The sequence below is a fragment of the Pogoniulus pusillus genome, chromosome 1 (genome assembly GCF_015220805.1).
Source record: "Pogoniulus pusillus isolate bPogPus1 chromosome 1, bPogPus1.pri, whole genome shotgun sequence".
NCBI classification, from domain to species: domain Eukaryota; kingdom Metazoa; phylum Chordata; class Aves; order Piciformes; family Lybiidae; genus Pogoniulus; species Pogoniulus pusillus.
Genome location: NC_087264.1, coordinates 10572341 through 10597291, shown reverse-complemented (window position 1 = coordinate 10597291; position 24951 = coordinate 10572341). Strand labels below are relative to the sequence as shown.

The 24951-nt window shown below is 38.4% G+C and overlaps 1 protein-coding gene across 1 annotated transcript in view; it reads left to right on the top strand.

Moving 5' to 3' along the window:
* TDRD9 (tudor domain containing 9) overlaps positions 1–24951 on the top strand; it is a 79120-nt gene extending 54169 nt beyond the window's left edge. Inside the window, exons 20-36 of the mRNA XM_064165663.1 lie at positions 344–397; positions 2486–2602; positions 3098–3205; positions 4577–4677; positions 5386–5553; positions 6733–6844; positions 8204–8416; positions 10333–10422; positions 12714–12974; positions 13839–13988; positions 17097–17167; positions 17480–17589; positions 17868–17964; positions 18611–18749; positions 19798–19907; positions 22853–22925; positions 24185–24951. Of these exons, the coding sequence (XP_064021733.1) occupies positions 344–397; positions 2486–2602; positions 3098–3205; positions 4577–4677; positions 5386–5553; positions 6733–6844; positions 8204–8416; positions 10333–10422; positions 12714–12974; positions 13839–13988; positions 17097–17167; positions 17480–17589; positions 17868–17964; positions 18611–18749; positions 19798–19907; positions 22853–22925; positions 24185–24280 (2070 nt within the window). The 3' untranslated portion in view covers positions 24281–24951. The remainder of the gene's footprint in view (positions 1–343; positions 398–2485; positions 2603–3097; positions 3206–4576; positions 4678–5385; positions 5554–6732; positions 6845–8203; positions 8417–10332; positions 10423–12713; positions 12975–13838; positions 13989–17096; positions 17168–17479; positions 17590–17867; positions 17965–18610; positions 18750–19797; positions 19908–22852; positions 22926–24184) is intronic.

Genomic DNA, 24951 nt, shown 5'->3' with positions numbered 1-24951 from the left:
CCCCTCGTCCAGATCATCAGTAAAGATATTGAACAGGACTGGGCCCAGCACTGATCCTTGGGGAACACCACCAGTGACTGGCTGCCAACTCACAGATTCACTAATGGTAACCAAATGCCAGTTTAGTAGTCAAATATGTTAATGGCTTACATTTTCCTATGTGTCATAACATTAGATTGATACAAGTGCAAAGAAAGGTGTGAAATGGGGTCAAATTCTTCCATCATCATATGTAATCGTTATTTGTGTCCAAAAAGAACAAATAGGACAAAGCATTTTAGCACTTGAAGAAACAAATTTCTAACATTTTCTTTTTCTTTGCATTTTTCATTTTCTTTTCCAGAAAGAGCTTGAGTGGGGTCAGTCAAATTATATTCATATCAAAAGGATCAGAGAGGTAGGATGAAACAATCATTTTTTATGAGCAGAAAGATTTGATTTTCCTTTTTTCTGCAGGGTTTTTACAGGGTTTTTTTGTACCCCTCCTGTATTATTATGTACTTATATATAGATGTATATTTTCTTTATGCATTTTTATGTTTTGTTTGTTTGTTTGGAGGAGGAGAGGTGGTGCTATTTGATATTTGTTATATTCCCAAGTACAATTTCAGACAGATCGGTCAGAAGCTTTTGGGCAGTGTTTCCCCTTCTCTTTTCTCTCAAGTCATTACGGAGAGCCCATTTATATATGGTTTCAAAGAAGGGAAATGAATTAGGTAAATAATTGTAATGTTAACCAAGCCAGGTGTCTATTCTTGTGAAGAATGGACTTTAGATAACGGTTTATGCATTAAAATGGCCAAGTGCTCATGCCTGAGAGGCATGGATTTGAAGTAGCTAATTGCTGTGATTGACACCGTGGAGAGATGGCTCTTGGGTAAAGGCTGTAAATGTTGCACATCCAGTATTATCTTACTGCAGAGGCTGAAAACAGACTGCAGGCTTTTAGGTAAGCAGAGTTCTTATTTTTAAAGATAAAGTGGTGTTACATTTTTGAATGGTTAACATGCTTTTAACATTTCTTTAAGAGACCTCTGATAGCTGCTAGTTCTGTAAGTCTCTTAAATACACTCTAATGTGGCTGCTGTCTGTTACATAATTTCTGTTCTATACTTAGGATTAATTTAAGCAAATACAGTTATATAATGAGGACTGGACTTGAAAACCTGTGAGGCTTTTTTGCTAACATTACTGCAGCAGTTAATGAAAACTCTGCCACACACAGGGTTTCAAGCTTAATATGATATATTGAGGGAGGATTCATAGAATCCTAGAATCCACCAGGTTGGAAGATACCTCCAAGATCATCCAGTCCAACCTAGCACCCAGCCCTATCCAGTCAACTAGACCACAGCACCAAGTGCCTCATCCAGGCTTTTCTTGAACACCTCCAGGGACAGTGACTCCACCACCTCCCTGGGAAATCACTCTCTCTGTGAAGAACTTCCTCCTAACATCCAGGATAACTCTTGAAGAACTGTGATTTGCAGAGCGTGACGTTGCCCATTATTCCAGTGGGTAGTACTTATGGAGTGAGCAATGTGGGGCCTGTGAACAGAAATCTATTTGTAACATGCCATCCTCTCAATAAGAAATGCCAATAGTTGTTTAGGTTGTGTATCTCTTATCAAGGGGGGAAAAAAAGATGAGAGAGGCAAAATTCTGCCAAACTGGATAGCTGAAGGGTGGCCCAATTGCATATAACGTAAGAAGAGATTATGCATGACATAGTAGTTTCAGAGTCTAAAATGGACACAGAGAAGATTACAAATTTTTATTTGCCACACTTTCAGATATTAATTTTATAATTCCTTATGTGGAAGTGGATTTGTAGATCTGAGGCTGCCATGCAGACTTGGCTTCTGAATTATGTTAGTTGTCCTGTGAAGAAAAATATCTGCAATTTACTGTGTTACACCTGCCAGTAGCAGACAGAAAAATGTAGGTGGCTCAGTGAACAATAGATTGGTTCTGTGTGTGTGGAGAACCAGGGCCTGCTTATGAGAGCTTCTCAAAAGTTCAGTTTTGAAAGCTTAACAGAGTATGTTCTGCAGGGCCTGAGTTTGGTCTCAAGCCTTCAGAGTTGTGTGCTGAACTGAAGGTGCAGCAAGTGTGATCACTGCTACAGTTAGTTGCAGAGGTTCAAGTTGTTGTTAATCATGCGTTTTGCTTTCTGAGATACAGCCCCCATATGATTTAAATGTTGCCTTCATGAAAAGGTTCTTTCAGTTGTTTTTCTGATTTTGTTGTGTCACATGTGTAATATGCTTTGAAACTACAAAGTATAAAGAAATGTTGAAAAAACTGCTTGATTCAAAGTACTGAAATTTTCTGAGGTAAGGATGCTAAGCAGTGTTTTGGGTGAAATGCAGACAAGTTACCTTGAAAGGGAAGTTTGCATACTTAGACTTCTACTGAAAGATTCTGGTTTAGTTTATGGACAGTTTTGATCTGTTTAATGTGTAACTTAGAGCTCAAATTTCAGGTAGCAGAGTTATTTCATGATTTGAAAATGCGTGTCAGAGCATTCAACATGTACATTAATGCTCAACCATCAGATGTGGATGAGGAATTTGTATGCAAACAGCGCTTCATTTTGCAGGTAATGTTTTATTGGCTCTTAGGGAAGAGCCATTATATGCAATATTTATAACTAGATTTTTCATATGCAAGCACTGATGAGCTAGTATACCTGTGTTTCAAAATTCTCAGTAGATTTTGAGATTGCAGGTGAAAAAAGAATTCTTTTTGACCACTTGGAAGGGCAATTAATGCTGCTTTTCCTGGTTCAGAATTTACACTAAGTTGGTCCTCTGGCTGTCCTTATTTACTTCTGAGAGTTCATCAAAACAACCACAAGTCATACTGAGATTAATCAAACTGTGTATCTAGACTAATCATTGTTAAAGACTGACAATTACAGTTTTTATGAAGGAAGTCTACATAGGAGAATGTTAAAATGTTACAAAATCGTTCCAGAAATTTAATTCTTTTCTTGAAAGAATGTTTATAAGGATATCCATGATTTACATTTAGTTTGCAGTTCCAGTAATTCCTGGAAAGAGAAAGGAAAGCAAGTCTTCCTATCTGATTTCAGGTTGTAATAGCTGGTGCCTTCTATCCAAACTACTTTACTTTTGGAAGATGTGACAAAGAAATTGCTGTGAAAGACCTTGCTGGCAGAGATCCAAAAACCACTGTCATGGTATGTTAAGAAGGTGAATAACTTAATAAAAAAAATCAAGTGGCAAAAATAAGTAGTGTGTGGGCAGTATAGTCAAGTTTTGGTCTGTCTTGGGCAAGAACAGAAATATTTACCTTCTCTGATCCTCATTTGGTAAGTTGTCTTCTCTCCCATCTCCCTTTTTTTAACATAACAAACACTGTGTGGGTGGGCAATTTTAGAAGAATTCTTACAGAGATCTGCTCCTATGCAGTTGTTTGCAAGTCTTGCACAGGCCAAACACTTTCACAGAACTAATGAAAGATTTGAAAAATAGCACAGGACTACCAAGGATATTTTTTAATGAGCGTTTATGAAACACATTCTTGCAACATTTTGCCATCTACTTGATAGTGCATTGCACTTATGCTCGTTCCTTTTAGGTTGCACCAGTATTGTGCTCTCCTTTCTTTTCATTTTCTTTGGATTTTTTTTTAGTCTGGGTAAATGCAGTTTCAAAATGGCAATGCTGATTTTGCAAAACAGGACACAATATAAATGAGGAAAATGTTTGGAATCTCTGAATTGGGCTTAATGCTGTAAAATAACCATGACCTACACTTTAAATAAAATAGGCTTACAAATCGGTGGGCCTCAAAGAACTGACTTTTCATTGGCATGAAAAAATAATTAGACAAGAAGGTAGGAGAGGAACACATAAAAGCTAACTGAAGAGGACAGAATTTTTTTTGTGCCTTACTCATTAACTAAGACAGAGGCTAGCTCTGTACTGAAGGAGATACTGGTATGGCAATATATGCACACAAACATATTTATGTATGTGGTTTTTTAACATACTATTTAAGAGTATTGAAGCAAAATTTCACACTGGATGCAACCTTGTGGAATAAAGACAAGATTAGTCTTGCCACAGTGACAATGATTCAGAGTAAACTACTATGTTTAAGGACCTGTTTACTTTCAGTGTATGTAACTTGATCTTTTCACATATCAACTTGCTGTCTTGAAGAAGGAAAAAGTAACTGCAAGTGATCTTCTTGGGCACAAGTGTTGCAGGTTCCTCAAGCTCTCAATATGGGAGACTGTTCTTATAGCTGTGTGGTGTACATAGCTCCTAGTGGTGTGTGCCAAGGATATAAAGGGTCCTGACTTCTCTTATCCTGACCTGGGTTGTCCCATTGTCTACTGGAAGACCAGGAGGTTGCTCTGTCTGTCATCATTAGAGGCAGGTGCCCATCCATAACCATTCTGCAGCTGTGCAAGCTGTATAGCTGCACTCTATCTTAATTCAATCTGTATCAGTGTCACTAATGCAGCTTAGGTGAAGGAGAAGGCTATTTAGCTGAACCTAATGTGTATAATGTATCTAAATTTAACTGATTTTCTTAACAGCTGAAGAATATACCCCCTTATGGATATCTATACCACAAGCAGTTGCAGTCACTGTTCAGACAATGTGGGCAGGTAAAATCTATTGCCTATGATGGATCAAAGTAAGTATAAAATACTTTTAAGTATCCAGCCTTTCTCGTGTTCTCAGTTACGAATGTGGTAATCAGTTTCTTTGTTAGTGATGCACTGACAAAATGATTCATTTATTCTCAACTCTTCGTAATCAATTTTGTGTAGCAGTGATTCTGAAGTTGAGTGTGCATTGGTTGGAATAATAGTAGATAAACTAGCTGAGTTAAATACTAAATATTGCCTTCTGGTTTGTCTCTTCTGTTTAACAGTGAACCTTACCTATAGCTGATCTGCTCATATTCCTGAGTTATACAAATGAGCTGAATGCAGTAAATGGTTGCATACAAAGTGCATGTGACTATTTCAGCGAATTGCCTGGCCAACTTGAGGCTATAACTGCCCAAAGTTAATTCATGCAGCCCTTCTTATACTTTTTCCAGTCTTTCATTATTTTCTTATGTACATTTTTGCAGCCTTGCTGCTTGTACTAAATATGCTTTAATAAATCTGGCATGTGCTTGTGAAAATATTAGAAAGTTGTCTTACAACTATCATGACGAAGTTTTAAGGTGCATAAGAGCAGCAGACAAAGACTGTAAGAAACCCAAGTTTTGCTGGTTGCTGGACTGCTGAAATAGAGACAGAGAAGAAACGATAGGTTTTGTGGGGATTTTTGTTGGGTTTTGATTCTTCATCAAGTATTTGCAATTTTATTTGGTGGGTTTTTTTTGGAACAGGGCTTTCGTGGAGTTTTCTCGTGACCCAATGGAGAGCTTTAAGGTTCTTCCTGCAGTGTACCTGTCAGTCAAGATGTCACAGCTGAAAATTCCTCTGGAGCTGGATGTTCATTTTCCAGAGGATATTGGAAGGCAAATGCAAGATGCAACAAATGTGAAATATCAAAGGTAATTGTATATGGGAAATGGGTTTCTTTGCAGTGAAATGAGGTTTGCTGGCTTCAGTGGGAATTTCCTTGAAAGTGTAACCAAGGAAGACATCTTAAGTTCAAAGAACAAGTGTATAAACTTTGTGTGAGCAAAATAGTTCTTCAGAACTTGAAATAACATGATTGTGTTAAGTATTTCTTGCTAGTTGATGGTTTAAGAGACCTGTATGTGTACACTGGAGTTTTTTACAGTTCTAGTCCTTTTGCTTTTGATATATGGAATATAAATGATCAAATGAATTTCTATTTGTGCTAGAGACAATGTGAGAATTGCTAGAACAAAAAAAAAAAGAGTGGTATTTTGAGATACAAAAGAAAGGGAGAAATAAATATACAACAGAAACTTGAGAGACATATAACAAAATAAGGTGTAGTGCATTTCTCTTGTCTGCACCTGCTCTTCCTAGAAAAATCTGACATGTGGCTTTCTCAGTTGTTACATGCTATTTTGTGTTTCTCTGCTTTGGGTCATATAAGCAAATTGCCAGAATGGTGATTTGCCTAACTTCTGATTGGTCTGCAGTCATTTTAATGTTTTAAAAGAAGAAATCTAAAATAGGAAGGCTGGAGCCGAGTCAAGAGGTTGAAGTGCACATGTCACTTTTAGTTGGTGGTACTTAATTTGTAATAAAACATTTTAGCAGTTTCACTGTGCATAGAACACCACAAAGTTATTGCAAAGATTGCTTCTTCAGAGACTTAAGAAGAAAGTCTTCTAGACTCAAAGATTAATTTGAATTCTTAACTTTTGTCAAGTAAAAGGAATTTTGTATCTGAAAAGAAGATACACTTTGTGCTGTGGTGTACTCACTTTATTACAAGAGGAAAAAAAGCTTAGAAAGCATACCTTTGCATAACCCCTCACTATGGATCCTCTGGATTTCTAGGAAGTCAGTGTCACAGTTCCATCTTGTTTCTTTATCTTCCCGTATTTGGTCATACTGGGATTCAAACAGTGTGTAGTATTTTTGTTCTGCATGGTCATTTTATATTCACATTGATTCCATCTATTTGTAAACAAAGTCAGTAGATATGTAAATGTGCCCCAAGGACACACTGAGAAGCAAATGAAAAGGAAAACTTTGAGTTTTAACTCATAAGTGAAGCATTTTGCATGTTTATTCTGCAAACTTTCTAGAGTAAATGTGGACTATCAGAAGAAGACAGTGGAGCCTATGGAAAGCTCATTTAGTACTTTACAACAGTCAAAGATGATCACTGATCACTTTCTGTCCATCAAGATAACAGAGGTAAGAATGTCCTACATCCAAAGTCAGTCATATCTAATAACTGATACTTAGGTAACTGTGGACGTGAATATCTGACAGACTTAAATGGAAAGAAAGGGGACTAATTGTTTTTAGCATAGGGGCACCTGTAAAATGTATGAAGAATTTTTATATAATTTTTAGTAGTTCTTTGTTAAACAGCATTTGGCAAATTTCAGACACATAAATTCAGTTGCTTTTGGCAAAAATTGTGGGATTTGCTGGCAGTAAATGTTAGCTGCAAGTAGACAAATATAAAGAGGATTAATGGGAAAGGTAGAATCTTTGTACACATTAGAGAAAAGGAGAATCAGTAGGTATTTGGGCCATTTGCCCTGGTTATTACTGACAGGCAGTTTTTGCAGAAACTATAGGTGTGAGAGATTAGATCAAGTAATGGTACTGCATGCTCATTGGGAAAAATATTGCATGTATAAACAGTACTGTGTTGGGGAAATTATATGTGTATATATAAATACTTCTGAATTCTCAAGCTGAGAATTTGTATGCCTTGTATTGACTGTCATCTGAACAAATTAAGTAGTAGCAAGCAATATATATATATATATATGCTGCTGAAATAATGCTAATAAAAAAATCCAAACCACTGAGCTGGTGGAAATTATAGGCTGAAGTGTTAAAACAGCTCTTGATAGTCATGCATTTAGCCAGTGCAGAAAATACTTCTTCTTATTCAGTCTCTTGGATCAAAAATATTCATGGATTTGCTTAGACACATTCCAATCAGGTAATTCTCTCTGCTGCTTCTGTGTAATACATTACCTTTAATGATTGTATATATTGTCAATAAAGATTCTTTTAATTATGAACATTCACTATAACATCAGAAATGTATTGTATGAGGTCAGTAAGCCATTTGAAAAGACCTACTTACTTTATTAAATGTTATTTAAGTTGTAGTGTGTTCTTATCAGTTTAATAAAGGATGGCAAATCCAAATGGTATCTGTGCTGATTTGCTGATGTCACTAACTGCTACTCTTGCATTAAGTAAAGTGCACTATATCTGTCCATCTCTCTAAACAACTGTTTTCTGAATGTTAATTTGGTTTTTCCTTAATTTTCTCTATTTTAGTAATGCTTATATCAGGATGTGTTCAGATTGAAAGCATATTTCAGTTGCGCAACAAATAAACATTTTAAAGTCACATCTAATTATTAGGGAGAAATGCTTCACTGCATTATTGCAGTGTGAAAACATTCCTCTGTGTGTGTCAGGAGTAGGAGTGCTTTCATTTATTTTGCTTTGATATGTTTTATATGTGATGCAGAAGAATAAAATATGAAATCTGTTGGTGTTGTTTTTTTTATATACTTTAAGATAGTGGAAGTTGGACACTTCTGGGGTTACAGGATCAATGAAAAAAGTAGGAAAGTACTCCAGGCTCTAACTGCTGAAATTAACTACCAGAACCTACTGGATTTACCAGTGTCTCCACATCCAGAGTTGGTTTGTCTGGCTCCCTTCACTGATGGAGAAAACACAGGATACTACAGAGTTCGTATTCTGTGTGTTTGTGGTGATTTTGCTGAGGTACAGTAATATGTTATGTCAGATTGAATTGGTAGGATGTAATTGAGTTAACAATCTTGAAGCTGTGCTTTTTTATTTTTAATTTTACATTATGCTTGCAATTCTATATATTCCAACAAAGAAATACATAGAGTTAGAAGTGAAATAAAATAGGATGTTGCTAGAAACAATGTATTGTTTTTTTCCAAGAGCATAGGAATATTTTAGTACTAAATTGAGAAACTGTTGTCGATACATTAAAGTGTTGTATGCTGAAGCAGACTGAAGCAAAACAAAGACTAAAACCTTCAGTAACAGTGAAAACATAGTAAGGAATGCTGAGATAAGAGTCATTGTGGCATTGCTGGCAGTGGCTCCATCACTTCCTCTTCATAAATATATCAAGATCTATTTGAGTAGAAAGGAATTGGTCATGAATGACTAAACCTGCCATTACTGTATTGGCAGATTTTAGTCATTCATGATCAGTTTATCTTAAGTTTGTTGTTCTGCCAGTAGTTCTTCCTCTGTTTTACTTTTTTTCCCCTTTTCTTAATCATAGAATCAGTCAAGGTTGGAAGGGACCACAAGGATCATCTAGTTTGAAGCCCCCTGCCATGGCCAGGGACACCCTACCCTAGATCAGCCTGGCCTTAAACACCTCCAGGGACGGGACCACAACCACCTCCCTGGGCAACCCATTCCAGGCTCTTGCCACTCTCATGCTGAACAACTTCCTCCTCGTTTTCCTTCCTCTTTTCCTTCCCCTTCAGTGTTTTGTTTTTTTTTTCCCTCCTGCACTTTATTTTGCTGATAGAGGCGTGTTGTTCTCTGGTGTCTTTCATACTACATGATTTTGTTTACCTGGTCTTCATCTCCTGTTTTGTTTTGACCTCAGTTTTAAGCAGTAGAATTATGTATGCTTTCATACTGACAGTTGTGCCTTTGCTTATGCAGTGATGCTAGTACTGCCCTTCCAGCAATGTTTCTCCTCTGCATTCAAAAATATTTCATGTGGTACATGTTATGTTTGCCTTTTCATAGCTTTTTTTTTTTTGCCTGGATGAGCTTCTATCATCTTATTCTCAGTTCCTTCTCCTTGAAAATGTTGTCTAATTAGAACTGATAAATAATAATGGAATATTTTTAGAAGAAATGGTTAAGAAATCCAAAGGATGTAATTTTCTGTTCATGTTGCATTCTTATGTCCATTCAATGTGTTCTTTTTATACTAGTGTTTATGTTTATCAGCAAGTTTGTGGGCATGTTTTGGCTTTTTGTGCAGGGATCAGTAATGGAAAATTAATGCTGCTGTTCAAAATTGGTATTTGTTTCTCAGGCTGATACTGTTCTTTTGAGCAGTTACCCACAGATTTTGTGGTTGTAAGGTTGGCTTTTGCACAGCATGTCCCCCTCTCCATTGAATATCTTAATTTCTTAATGTAGTTGGGTATTGCCACTATAGAGAAAATACCAAATGCTGTCATCTGTTTGAAGTTATGGAAAATTTGTGAATAATAGTGCTAATCTCCTCACTTTCTCTTTGATATTTATAAACAGACATCAGACCCATGCTAACATTTGCATATCTAAAAGCAGTTAGGCGGTAGTATCATTCACATAAGTAAAGTTGTATGGATTTAATTGCAGGGAAAGAATTAGAATTTTTAAGAGAAATTTGCCTTTTTTACATTTAGCAGATGATTTGCATTACCATTGGATGTTTAAGCCAAGGGACCAAATAATAGACATGATAAATGTTGACCCAAGATGACTTGATTTGCATGTTTTGCAGACTGAGTTTGCTGCCATTTCACTTGTTAAAGTTGTGTTGTACTGTAATTATTAAATCGTTGCTTTGCTTGCTGCTAGAAGTGGCACTTCTAATGTTGTGGAATCTCTGCAGATGCTCTTAATTTTTTTTTTTCTTTCCTCAGGTTTTTTTTGTGGATTATGGCAATAGATCAAAAGTGCCTTTAAAGAATTTAAAAGAGATTCCAAGCCATCTTCGAGAGCTTCCTTTTCAGGTAGGAGCTGATGCTATTTACCGCTGCTTAATAGGTATTTTCATGTCTTGTCTGGCAAACAGAATGGTACTTCAAAGCATGATGCTTTTCAGAATGCTAATGAAGTAACATGTATTTTGCTAATGGGACTACCTACTAATCACCTTCATTAATAGGTGGTTATGTGTTTTCTACAGGTGTGTATGCAGAGAGTAGTAATTCTCAGTGCAAATGTATTGCATTGCACTTAATTGCCAAGAAGTCATGTGCTTTGTGCTTTCTGGGACACTTACTAGAGAGAGGAGAAACTAAAAGAAAGTAAAAAGAAAAAAGCCTGAATTTGCTACCTCTGACCACATACAAAACCCATCATTGTTTGTTGTCTGCTCTCTTTTATAGCTGAATATTTGAATTACTTGTGAGGACAACATATTGGGATCTTTCTCCCACCTGTAATCACAGTAGTAGCAGAAGTGGAGAGGAAATCAGTCTGACAGCTGCTTGTTGATGCTTGTTGCTTTTGGTTATCAGTTTCTTTGTGATCTATCAATTCTCTGCAAAGTAGAACTCATCAAAAGGAGAACTTTGTTCTAGTTCTGCTACTGCCTGTTTCATGGGAAGCTCAGGAGTAACAAAGCAGTAGGTCAGCTCTGCTTCAGGTTAACAAACCTCTGAGTGAGTGACAGAGGTTTATAAAGCCCAGAAATGTCACAGAGATAAAAGTCTTTGGTTTCACTTTGTGCTGCTTTGCTATTCTTCAAACTACTGGCTTTACTTGGATCTTTTCAGACAGAACTCTCTTGATAATTAACTAGTGATCTGTAACACTGTGATGGTTTAGAACTAACTCTTTGGCCTAGTTGCTAATTGCCAAGAGTAAGAATTTACCAGAAACTCTTGAGTAAAAGGTAAATAAAGCTAGGGATAGGACACAGTATAATAACTGATAAATCTATATAATCCCATTTGTTTGCTGAATAGTTTATACTTGGTAGCACAGACTTGCAGTTCTCCTTTTCCTTCACTTGCTTATGTGGCTCTCTTATCTCCCTTCTGACCTTCTGCTGGATCAACTGACTCAGATGTTGTTTCTCTTGAAGTACCGGCAAGGGGAAGGGGCAGGGCAGAAGGTTGCCAGCAGTTCCTCTGGACTGCCTAGGGAGGGAAAAGCTGGATTACTGTAGGGGGTCCTTGTATTGTTGTTAAATTGTAATTATATGTAAATATACCCTGTATATGTTTATTGCCTTTCATACTTCTTACATTTAGTCCATATTTGTTACTATAACCTTCATTTTGCTTCCAAGTTCTGAGTTTATTTGGTAATTTACTCTGGGGGATAAATTCCAGTTTGTTGGGGTCCAAATAAAACCCATAACAAACACAAATCTGAGGGTCTTTATAGCTTTTTTTTTTTCAGAAAAAAAATACTCTTGATCTGTGCTTACAAATAACATAACTAGACTTAGAGTGAAATTCTGCACTTCAGGCCTCATTCAGATTTTTTTGCAGTTAATTAAAACAGACATGTCATACTAACTTCACTCTGAGGCATTTAATTATGAAAATGAGTACACAGGCAGAAGTATGGGTTTATTTATGTATTCTTACTATTATGTCTTGACAGTGTCAGTTTTATTTGGTTTTCTTTTATAATTTTTTTTTTAATAAATGAGTTTTGGTAAGAGACATCCCTTCTTGTCTGTGGGTAGTGGTGGAGGATTGGTTGGTTTGCTGTCAGGTTTTTTTCTTTGTTTCAGATTTTATTAAAGGGAAGTGTATTTCTACCTCAGGCCTAATATTTTAATGATCTCTTTTAATGACTGGCTAAAAAAAGAAGAGTTGCTGTTGTAAATTCATTCAAAGAAATAATTATAGTGATTGTGGAGAAGGGGTTAATTGAGAACTTAATTACACTTGCTTGCCAGGGACAGGATAGCTGCAGTGGTCTGGCCATATTTTCTGTTGAAAATAACTATAAAGTTTTTTTCCAGAGAAGATATCTCTATGCTCCTAAGATTTTAATGCAGATTGTGAAGTAATACTGAATTAAATTTTACTTATACTATGTTTGCCCTTGATTCATCAGCAGCTGTCTACATTAAAGTGATATTAGCTGTGATGTGTAGCTGAGTTAGCAGGAACTGAATTGGAATTAGGCGACTAGCGTTACAGTTGTCTTAGGAATTAATGTAAGCCACTGTAATAATTATGAAGTCATTCATAGTTATTAATTCAAACAATTTGTTGACAAAGATTTTCATTCTGATTCTTCACTCAGGCAAGCATTGTTTTCAATTTTTTTTCTCCAGGCTTTAGAGTTTAAGATATGCAAGATGCGTCCATCTGCAAAATCTCTTGTGTGTGGGGAATGGTGGAGTTACAGTGCTAGCCAGAGATTTGCCTCACTAGTAAATGGCTATACTCTTCTAGCCAAGGTGCATTCATTTGTTCATGGTGTCCTGCATGTGGATGTTTTCCATCACTCAAAAGGCAAAGAGCTTGTGAATATTCGAGACATGCTTATCGAAGAATGTTACGCTGAACTAGCAGAAGAATCGTGTGAATCACAAGTATGTATTGAGTAAACTGCTTCTACTTCTACTAATATATTTCAGTTCAGACTGTCCTGAGAAATTGAGCTGTAGTCTTGACTGATGTCATGGGATTAGGCCAGATTAATACTTGAATGGGACAATATATTTCTGTGTTCTGGTATAATTAATATTGAGCTGTTGGACAAAAGCATTGCTGCTTTAAGACACCTTTCCAAAGAGATGTTTTTCAGGTGATGATTCCATCAATTGGAACTGTTCTTTTAAAATGTTGAAAAAATGTAACTGTTTGATAGTTTTAACTGTCTTCCATTTTTGTGCTCCTTATAATCTGAAAGATAAGAACATTGGGGTTTATATTCATATGCAAGAATCATAGAATCAACCAGGTTGGAAGAGACCTCCAAGATCATCCTGTCCAACCTATCCCCCAGCCCTATCCAGTCATCTAGACCGTGGCACCGAGTGCCTCATCCAGGCTTTTCTTCAACACCTCCAGGGATGGTGCCTCCACCACCTCCCTGGGCAGCCCATTCCAATGGCAAATCACTCTCTCTGTCAAGAACTTCCTCCTAACATCCAGCCTAGACCTCCCCCAGTGCAACTTGAGACTGTGTCCCCTTGTTCTATTGCTGGCTGCCTGGGAGAAGAGGCCACCCCCCCACCTGGCTACGACCTCCCTTCAGGTAGTTGTAGACAGCAACGAGGTCACCCCTGAGCCTCCTTTTCTCCAGACTGCACACCCCCAGCTCCCTCAGCCTCTCCTCATATAGGATTTGTGTTCCAAGTATGTGTGTTCTCTGAGTAGGACCTCAAATTTGTAAAACTTTATAAAACACAACAGTTGTGCCATGGCTTTAATGCTCTTCCATTACTATATAGCAAAGCCATGATCTGCTCGAGAGTTTTTCTTTCAACCAAGTAGCAAAAGAAGAGAAAGCATCTGTACCTTCAAGAGAGAACACGAAGAATCTCATTGAAAGATCATTAAACTGTTTTTCTGACAGTCAGTGCAAAGTGCCAACCCATAAGGTAATTCTGGTCGTTTTGGTATGTTACTACGTAGTTCTGCTTCTCATGTTGTTAGCATGGAGATGAAGACTGACAGTACCTTTTAATAACCAAATCATATTTGATGCCTTTCATTAGGGCATTTAGTTTTCTACTAGTAGAAAGCCACGTGACCACCACTGCAGACATCTGTTACAGCTTTTAAAACATTGAGATATAGCCTAAGAGCTAATTGAGTCAGCTCATCTAACACATCCTAAAGCAGCATTCTGAAGCACTGCAAAAATGAAGCTGAGAAACCGAATGCAGCTTCCACACGTTAGTCTTCATTATATGAGCTGCAGCAAAAATGGGTAGTTACAATCCTACCAATTTTTCCATGGAATGCGAACCTTCATTTCTACTACTTGTTCTTCCTCAGCTAGGAATAGGTAAGCAGTGATAGGTGGTGCAGTGGACTCTCCAGTAAGTGGTAATAATGAAACAGTGAATGTTTCTCCCATTGCTCATTACAAACTCTGAATTTATTCATACTTAGACATTTTGAGATGCCTAGTCATAGCTAAACTGGAGCAGGACACAAAAATGTGTGTCGTATTCTGCATTCCAATTACAAGTTTAACCTCATCTACATGATAGCTCTCATTTCAAACTTGACAAATTTTAGGATTTTAGAGCACCTAATCATGGTCAGTTTACCCACAGAAGTAATCACATTTAATTGCTCAGTTCCATAAAGTGTGATATTTTCAAGGTTAAACACCCTCCTCATGTGAACAAGTATAACCTGAATTTGCTAGATGCTCTATGAAGTCTGAACCTGTGGGTTTTTTAAGCCAGCTGAAGTTACAGTATCACAGTATCACAGTATCACCAAGGTTGGAAGAGACCTCACAGATCATCAAGTCCAACCCTTTACCACAGTGCCCAAGGCTAGACCATGGCACCAAGTGCCACATCCAACCTTGCCTTGAACTGCCCCAGGGACGACGACTCCACCACCTCCCCAGGCAGCCCATTCCAGTGCCTAATGACTCTCTCAGTGAAGAACTTTCTCCTCACCTCGAGCCGAAATTTCCCCTGGCGCAGCCTGAGGCTGTGTCCTCTTGTTCTGGAGCTGGCCACCTGAGAGAAGAGAGCAACCTCCTCCTGGCCACAACCGCCCCTCAGGTAGTTGTAGACAGCAATAAGGTCACCCCTGAGCCTCCTCTTCTCCAGGCTAAACAACCCCAGCTCCCTAAGCCTCTCCTCGTAGGGCTTGTGCTCAAGGCCTCTCACCAGCCTCGTCGCCCTTCTCTGGACACGCTCAAGCATCTCAGTGTCCTTCCTAAACTGGGGGGCCCAGAACTGAACGCAGTACTCGAGGTGTGGTCTGACCAGTGCAGAGTACAGGGGCAGAATGACCTCCCTGCTCCTGCTGACCACACCACTCCTGATACAAGCCAGGATGCCACTGGCTCTCTTGGCCACCTGGGCACACTGCTGGCTCATGTTCAGGCGGGTATCAATCAGTACCCCCAGATCCCTCTCTGTCTGGCTGCTCTCCAGCCACTCCGACCCCAGCCTGTATCTCTGCATGGGGTTGCTGTGGCCAAAGTGCAGCACCCTGCACTTTGAGCTATTGAACCCCATCCCATTGGCCTCTGCCCATCTGTGCAGGCGGTCAAGGTCCCGCTGCAGAGCCCTTCTGCCCTCCAGCTCAGTCACATCTGCCCCCAGCTTAGTGTCATCTGCAAACTTGCTGATGACTGACTCGATGCCCTCATCCAGATCATCTATGAAGATGTTAAAGAGGATGGGGCCCAGCACTGATCCCTGAGGGACACCACTAGTGACTGGCCGCCAGCTGGATGTGGCACCATTCACCACCACTCTCTGGGTCCGGCCCTCCAGCCAGTTCCTAACCCAGCACAGAGTGTTACCATCCAAGACGCGGGTTGACAGCTTAGCCAGCAGTTTGCTGTGGGGGACAGTGTCAAAGGCCTTGCTGAAGTCCAGATAGACCACATCCACAGGCCTCCCCACATCCACCAAGCGGGTCACCTGATCATAGAAGGAGATCAGGTTAGAAAGGCAGGATCTGCCCTTCCTAAACCCATGCTGGCTGGACCTGAGATCTTTGCCATCCCTCAGGTGCGCAGTTATTGGCCCCAAGAGAACCTGCTCCATCAGTTTCCCTGGCACTGAGGTCAGGCTGACGGGTCTGTAGTTCCCAGGTTCCTCCATCCGACCCTTTTTGTGGATGGGGACCACGTTGGCCATTTTCCAGTCTCCTGGAACCTCTCCGGTGAGCCAGGACTGCTGGAAAATGATGGAGAGTGGCTTGGCCAGCTCAGCTGCCAGCTCTCTCAGCACCCTGGGATGGATCCCATCTGGTCCCATGGACTTGTGGGTGTCCAGATGGCTCAGCAGGTCCTGAACTAATTCCTCATGAATTTCCAGGGGAACACACTGCTCCCCGACCCCATCCCCCAGTTTAAGAGGCCATTTGCATCCTCCTCCTCTCTCCTTACTGTTGAAAACTGAGGCAAAGAAGGCATTCAGGACCTCTGCCTTTGCTTCATCATCAGTTATAGTGTTCCCCTCCTGGTCCAGTAAGGAGTGGAGGGTCTTCTTGCCCTTCCTTTTAGCATTGATAAATTTATAAAAGTGTTTTTTGTTAAATTTCACGGAAGTGGCCAGCCTAAGTTCTAGCTGAGCCTTAGCCTCTCTAATTTTTCTCCTACATAGTCTGGCTACCTCCTTAAACACATCAGGAGAAGCCTTCCCCTCCTTCCAGAGGCGATACACCCTCTTTTTCTCCCCCACTTCCTTCAGGAGCTCTTTGCTCATCCAGGCTGGTCGCCTCCCCCTGCGGCTCATCTTTCGGCATGTGGGAACTGCCAGTTAGGAAACTTCAGCACCTGTGAAAATACAGTATCTTTGTTTTGGTGCCTCAACAAGCAAAGTTAGCTTCAGATGCAAAATAAAAATGCTGCTTATCAATTCATTGTTACTCAACACATGCTGAAATGTGTTTTGATTTTCGTTTATAGAGAGTTTTAATTTGGAGAGATACAGGTGTTGGCTCATTAGAATATCATTTGTGTTGGCTCATTAGAATATCATTTGTACTTTCTCTTTTTGAAGGTGACAGTGTTTGGCCCCTTCACTCCTTATGAGGTGAAATGCTACGCTATGACGAGAGTGTCCCAGTTTAGGTATGAAAAGACTTTTACTGTGAAGCACAGGCATGTTCTCAAGTGTTGCTTTTGTAAAATGATGAGTTTTGCCTATTTATCAGAGTGTTTTTTCATTGAAAAAGCTGAAGTGCATTAATATGCATGCTACTGCTATGTAAAATGTCAAGAATAGTTTTAGTAAAGTTGCTTACAGACATTATTTAACTACCATAGGCATGTGCTAAGTGGTATTCAGGTAATGTTCAGCCAGTAACTGCTATTTATTGAGGTTTCATTGCTTGACATGTTTGTATGGTTTTCTAATGTTGAAAATATTTATTTCTTCCTCAGAATGGCTTTGATACAAAAGGAAAGCATAAACTCTGTTGTTGTCTGTGATGCTCTAGAGGATCCCTTTCAGCAGTTGTTGGTTGCTGCTTCTATATCAGCAAATACAACTGGTAATGCTTAATGTTCAGTTTCTCTAGGCTTTTGTTTTAAAATGCATAGCTTTATGAGCTAAATATGTCACTGTATTTCTATGGTTAGAATCATAGAATCTATCTTAGAATCGTAGAATCGACCAGGTTGGAAGAGACCTCCAAGATCATCCAGTCCAACCTAGCACCTAGTCCTATCCAGTCAACTAGACCATGGCACCAGGTGCCTCATCCATGCTTTTCTTGAACACTTCCAGGGACACTCTTCAGTTGTTTGTTTGTTTGTTTTTTTGTGACAGGATCTGCTGTGATTTTAGATGAAACATCTTTAATGCCTCCTATTCCTGGCCTGCTTGCACTCCTCAGTATGCTGTTTGCTCCTGCTATGGAACTCAGGTACCATCCAATTTAAAACATGGTGTTTTTTCCCTTTTATTTGGGATTCTCAAAAATTTGACAGAATTTTGTTTTTATTTTCTTCATTTAGTATATTCTCTTGTTGTTCATGCGATTCTGGTATCTTTTTTCAGTTTTAGTATAGTAGTAGCTAAGGTAGTTTGCTTCCTGTACTTAGGATTTGATGTTGCAGGCTGTGCACTCATGATAAGGCAATACAGTTCCTGAAAATCATGCTGAAAGTTTAGAAAGACAAACTATAGAGCCTTGCATGTTTGAAACCTACAGGATGAGAGAAACTTGAATAAATTTTGTGAAAACTGAATTCTGGTTTAAATTCTTTTGTCTGTAGACTGTCACTTCAACATAGTGAAGCTAGTTTTTAGTCTTGCACATATGTGTGTGTATATATATGAGATTCTATTTTAAAGTTTTATGATTGTATGTATTCATAACCAAAACTTCAATTTTGCTTTGTCACTGTATTTAAAAAGGTTTAGTTAGGTATGAATGTCCCTGAATATTTTTAGTTTCTTTAAAACACTGTATCTTGCTTGGCATGGTTTAGACAAATTCCTTTGAGTCTGTCTTTATGTGAGTTCAATTTCTTCATTTCTAGGCAAGACTGTTTGTTTTTCTTATATAGGGTAGATAAAAGTGGAAAGCATTTTACTGGTGTTCTGTGTGGCTTGGGTTGTAGTCAAACTTGTGGGGCTCCACTGCTTCCGGAAAATGACATGGAGCTGACGTTTGATGTTCATTTTGGAGTGGAAGACATATCAGAGGTAAAACATGCATAAGAATTTTCACTGTAGTAGGAAATAAGTAGAGTAGAATCCAGTGTGTCAGAACATCTTAATTATTAAGAGTTAATAAGGTAACTTGTTTTGAGCTGTGGTTCTGTTGTTGGATTTGTTGAATTGGGGTTTTTTCCTTTAGTGTATTACCTGTTTATAGCCTTGGATACTTAATCAGAGTCAAAAAAAGTTACTCCATACAGTTTGGAAAAACAAAGTACTGTATAACAGTACATAGTACACCATCCAAAACAAAAGCATCAGTTTAGTCGTTATTAGTTTTTATTAGTCAGCCTAGTATTACTGCTTTGCAGTCTTCAGTTGGATTTTACATCTCTAAGCTGTCTGTATCAAGCTACTTCTCTGAGAGTAAATCAACTAAACAAACAGTGAAGCCCCCTACATTCCTCATTTACAGCCTGTCTGCAACTCGTGGACTCTGTTGTGCAGAACAGTAAGCTGTATTTGATCTGTGCTTCAGATTTGGCATGTGCTTCAGACAGTGAAAGGCCACACATTCCCTCATTAGTTGTTTGTACAGATCAGGTATATTAGGTGATCTATAGAGGCTTTTTAAGGACACAGTGGACATGCTGGTAATCTTACCCATGAGCTATTGTTTGCTGAAAGCACTGACTTGGTGTATGTGATGTCTGCGTTCATGACACTTTAGCTAGAATGGTAACACTAAGCAGTTGTGCATATGAAAATTATGGATAGATAGAAAAATTCTTCAAAGCTTTTACAGAAGGAATTATATGTTGGAAATAATTGAGGCAAGTGTGAGCCTCTGTGTTTTGTGGTGTATCTGAGTAACCTTGAAGACTGTGATAACAAGTGGGTGAACATTAATATCTTTTGACCAGCTGGAGGAAGAAGCATGTCTAAAGCTTTGGATGTTTTTTGTTTCTATTAACAGTATTCCATTTGAAGTTTGATGGTGTGGATGCCATAACCACCTTGATGTCAGTATAATATAATCCAAAACAAGTGCTGATTTAGAGTGCCTTTTATTCTGTCACTGGTGTTTTTACAGATAAACATTCTAAGGACAGCCATTAATAAGCTGCTCTGTGAATGCGCTGCAAGTTCTGGACAAGAGATAATGAGACAGCTGCAAGAGAACGTTCGTCAGAATCTTCTGCGGTAATAATTTGGTAGAATTAAGATCTTCTGTTTCACAGTCTCAGCAAAAACAAAAATAAATGATTGCTTGAAGCATGGCTTAGATTAGGCTTTAGGGAAATAATATATGTTCTCATTTAATGATGCGTTTAATTTACTTTGTTTATTTATAAAGCTGTATACTCAACAACTTTAGACTTCTTGTGGAAACACTGGTTCTTCAGGGAAGCCTGACCACTTAAGAATCATAAAACCTAGACTGTAAAACCTGTTCTGTGGGATACCAGTTCTGATGTATCTTTGCTTCGTGCACGCAGGACAAAGCTAAAAAACAGTGTCATGACATGGGAGTGCAGAAGGAGCTGTATTATTATTTCTCCCTGTACATTAAATTTGAATTGTATGTGCTACATTTCCTCCCTCAACAGACTTGTGTACTAGGATGGGTGTTGGCCAGTTTAATTGCCAGAAGTCACAGGTTAAATTATTAATAAAAGCAAGGCCACCTGCCTTTTTTTTCCAACAGGCCTCTCTGCTTCTTGATGGTCTTTCCAGGTCCCTTCCAGACCCTGACATTCTGTGATTCTTGTCTGAAGCAGTGTTTTTGAAAGGACTATTGTAGATCAGCGCAGCCGGTCTTGAGAATCTTTTTTCAGTTTGTGGTGTGTGGGAAGCATTCAGGGGAACTCATTCAGCGTAGCATTCCTGTAACAGCTCCTTCTAATGTCTGCCACTTCTGAGTGTGCTGTGAAAAGTCTTTCCCTGCATGTAAATGCAGCATGTGCTTTGGCGCTGTCTGCATCAGCAGTAGATGTTTCCCATCCCTACCTGGCTCTATACAGAACAGATTTAAAAAGAGCTATGACTCAGTCATGAATTAAGAGTTAAGCTCTGCAGTATTTGCTCATCTGTGAGATGTGGCATTTTTTGGGAAATAGAGCTGTTCTAAAGTAACTGTGTTCTAAACTGAGGCACTTCCTCATGTTGATAAAGATCAGAAGCCTTTAAGCTCAGCTGATAGGGTAAGCTAAGTTATCATATCGATTATCAGCGAGTGGCTGTGTTGGTGTGTAGTTGCCAGAGGAGTTAAACCATGATACTTGTTTCTGAATGTACCTGCTCAGTTGATGCTTCTCCCTTCCCTTTCTAACCTTCCCCTCTGGGGGGGAAAAAAAAAACAAAACAAACTATGACATTGCCTTGCAATGGCAAATACCCACCCTTCTAATTCCCAAAGCTCAAAAGAAAATTTCAGTGTGGAGTATTTCATAATTTAAGAAGTGTCAGGGAAGTCAGCCTCACCTTTTGTGGTGCTAAAGATTAAGTTAAAAGAGCATAGACAACTGCCAGATGTGGAGATACCCAATACATGTTATCTTACCAGCAGACATTTTGCATATGATGAAGGATGTTTTGTGTGTCACACTGTGCATACTGCTGGTGTCAGCAGCTCTTCCCTTCAAGGCATTGCAGCTTCCAACTGTTGCTGTTGCAGTGGGTTTTGTGAACTTCCAAAAGTGGTAGTACAGCTTTGCAAAGGCTGTACCTCAGATGTATGCTGCTCATGCATTCAACTTAAGAACCACGGAGGCACACTGACAGAAAGATGTTTACATTTCCTGTCCAGAAGACTCTTGGTAAAATAGCAGCTGTGGAGCATGCTGCTGATGCAGTATTTAATTTCCTGGGTATGTCCAAATGCCTCAGGCCAGTTGGTGTTTGCACTGCCCTTGGACACTGCTATGTAGTGCCACGCTTAGACTTCAAAAAATGAACAGAGTTTGCTTGTGATTCATGCTGTAACAAGTGTAGGGAGAAGTCAAGGAAAGTAGACAGAAGCCAAATCACAAAACCTATTTGAAGGTGAGTGTGGCAATATCAGGAGCTTATGCTTGGACATCGACACTTAAAATGCTAAATTCAAGGCACAAAAATGTCACTGCAGTTTCTTTAGACATGTGAACACTTGCTGTCTTTTTTGAGGTGAAGGTTTAGACACCTTCAGCCAGCTAGGAGGGGAAGGAACAGCCTGCACAGGTCCTCAGTCTTGATGTGTTCCCCAGTGCAGTCAGTGCCAACTGTCTGACTTGGTCATTCTCATCAGACTTCTCTGCTGCTTTTTCTTTCAGATTTTATACCTTTCTGGGGTAGTGTTTTCTCTCCATGACACTCTCTTGAAATATCTTTGCTTTTTTACTGATTCTGCTTTAATGATCCTATAGCAATTTTTTCTGCTTTTATTTTTCAGCCTTTGTAAAGAAATAGAATCTGGTTATTGTCATAATGTGTTCTATTCCTTTGTGTAAAATATTTCTTTTTAAATTTTGAATCCTTTTTTTTCCCCTAATTGTACTTTGGTTTATGTCTTGGAAGAGTATTGACCTTTTATTAGTAAGAGTAAATATGCAAAAAGTATATCCTGAACAGTCCTTCATAATTTTTTTCCATTTTTCAAAAGCTAATTGTATTTACAACATGTCACCACTACTTAAGACTAAAATCAGTATTTGAAAAACCCATCTAGACAGAATTAATTAAAGTCTACTACTGTTGTACTTTGCACAGCTTGAGGAAATAACTGGAGCAGACAGACAATCCATAGTAATTGAGTTGTCATGCAAAGCAAAATACTCTAAAAATAACTGTATTATACATTCTAATGAACAAACTGCGTAAAACTTAGGAAATTAGAGAGTTTCCTTTGTAAATGAAAAGGACCTCAAGCATTATTTGCTTTAAAAGAAAATATTCTGATACACTTAACATCTCAAAAAAATTGTGTTTTGGCTTCCTGCTCTAGAGGAGCAAAGTACAGAGAAGTGAACAAATCTGATTATCAGGGGAATTCAAGATTTCCCTTCAGTACAGCCACCTTGTAAATACAGAGTTGTACCTAATATAATAATTCTTTTGTCTTTATAATTAATCAAATAGTATCTCTGAAGACTGTTTTGATGTAATTTCAGTTTAATCTGCAAACAAAAAGCTCGAGATCGAATTGTTCCTACATGGTATGAGAAGTCCTATGCGTGGAATCAGGTAAGAGTATAGAGGAAAAAAAAAACCACAACATATTTTTTCCTTCAAGAACCCAAATACAGTTAGTTAAGTGCTCAAAAGGAGAAGTTCCTTTGGAGGGATTTGTTTGTTGCTTTTGAGTATTGAATTTTAAAATAGTGACATGACTGTAGAGTCAGATTTAAGACAAAAGAGCCATTGTGTATATACCAGTTTATTAATACTTTATTTTTGTAGTCTTCTCAGTTTGGATGTTTTGTTTCATTTGTGTGTATATGAATACTTAGCCTTTTCAAATAGAACACTTCATAGTTTTTGAAGTGAGAGAGACTGTAAAGGCAACTTTTCTTTTGTTTGGAAGGTGTAAAACTCTGTGTGTTTCTATTAAGCAGCCATGGCCTACAAGACTGATACATTTGCCTTGTTTAGAATTTACCTGGCTGCAGTGCACTTCAGTTTTGGTTTGGGTTGCCATGCCTTCAGGCAGCTTTTCCCTTTTAAAGAGACTGAAATATTGCTTACTGTAGAATGAATGTGGTGGGATCAGATAGGAGGCCTATTTTCTTGAAACCCAGGAAGGTTTCATAAAGCTGAAAAGCTTAGCTTCCTACTTGGTGAAAATCTTGCCTTTCTGCAAGAACTTTTGCAGGCCACTCATTTCCTGATATAGATGTGCATTTTCTTAATTGGAGCAAGGAATTACTTGTTGCCGGAGTAACATTTCTACATGCACCTCTACTGTGCTGCTTCTCTCTCCCACTCCCAAGCCACACAGGTTGAGGGGTATAGGTCTCCTTAAAAAGACTGACAACTGTGAACAAGCTCCAAGGGTACATATTTCTAGTAGGCATTCACAGAGGGGTTAGGATGTGTTACGATACACTGCCTTAAGCTAAAATGGTTCTATTTTCATGTTTCAAATTCAGTTATGCTTGGAAGATAATTTTCTATTCAGTTATATTGGTATTTAGCTTCTGTAGCAAGTTAATGAACAGGCCTTGGATCAGGATTTTCCCCACTGCATCTGAAGAATTGCAGGACATCTTTCTTACATCATCTCACAAAGTACTATCTGTAGTGCTTTGGAATTGGTTGTGGAATAGTATTCTGACTTGAGCAAACCCTGAGGTACAGCATTTTTATAGTACTTGAAACAGGTGACATGGAACTGAAAATTCCTGTATAATTTGAAACTCTCAAAACTCTTCCTTAACTACATTATACAGAAAAAAATATTATTAAGAATGTGTTTTGACTTTTATCTTGCTTCTTTTGATTAGGTGGATTCTCAGCATCTCATTGACCAGTCTGAAAAGCAGCATGAAAGAGGAAATGGTCTTTATCAGCTACATAAGCTTGTTGCATTGAATGTTTAAGTACTTCTCAAAGTCTTCCACAGTATTACAGCTCATCTAAAATTGGTTCTGTCTTCTATATTACCCTTGGAAACTTGTTTTGCAGGACTGTTTCTTAAGATTAGTGTGAGGATGTGAAAACATAGGTTGGAATATGTTAATCTTTTTTTTTCAAAAGGTTAGCTCCTAGCACAGGAGTTTATTTATAAAACAACGTAAAGCAGAATGCAGTTTTCATTTCAGTAATACTTCTGAGCAGGTTTATCACAAGGTATGTGAAAGACAAAGCAAATCTAGGTTTAATTCATTACCTGCCTAAAAGGTCGTGAGCCTTGGAGCATGAAGTTTTGTCTTTAATTGCATGTTGGATTTTTCCTGTTTAGTCCTGCCACTGGTTTTTGAAAAAGACATACAACAAAGGTGTTTGAGGTTCTTATTAACCAAAAGTTAGAAGAGAAAGGAAACTGATGATCTAGATTGTTCTGATCCAAACTTCATATATTGATATAATTTTTTATTAAATTTTCATACAGTAAAATGTAATAGTTTTCCTTTATGGCATAAGAATATTTTCCAATTACTGATTCATGGCACTTTTGTTTTATCCTTTCCTTTTGATATTTACCCATGAAATCTTTAGTTCTAAAATCTAGATCAGTGGTTTCAGAATAAAATGCAGAAGTTAAATAAAA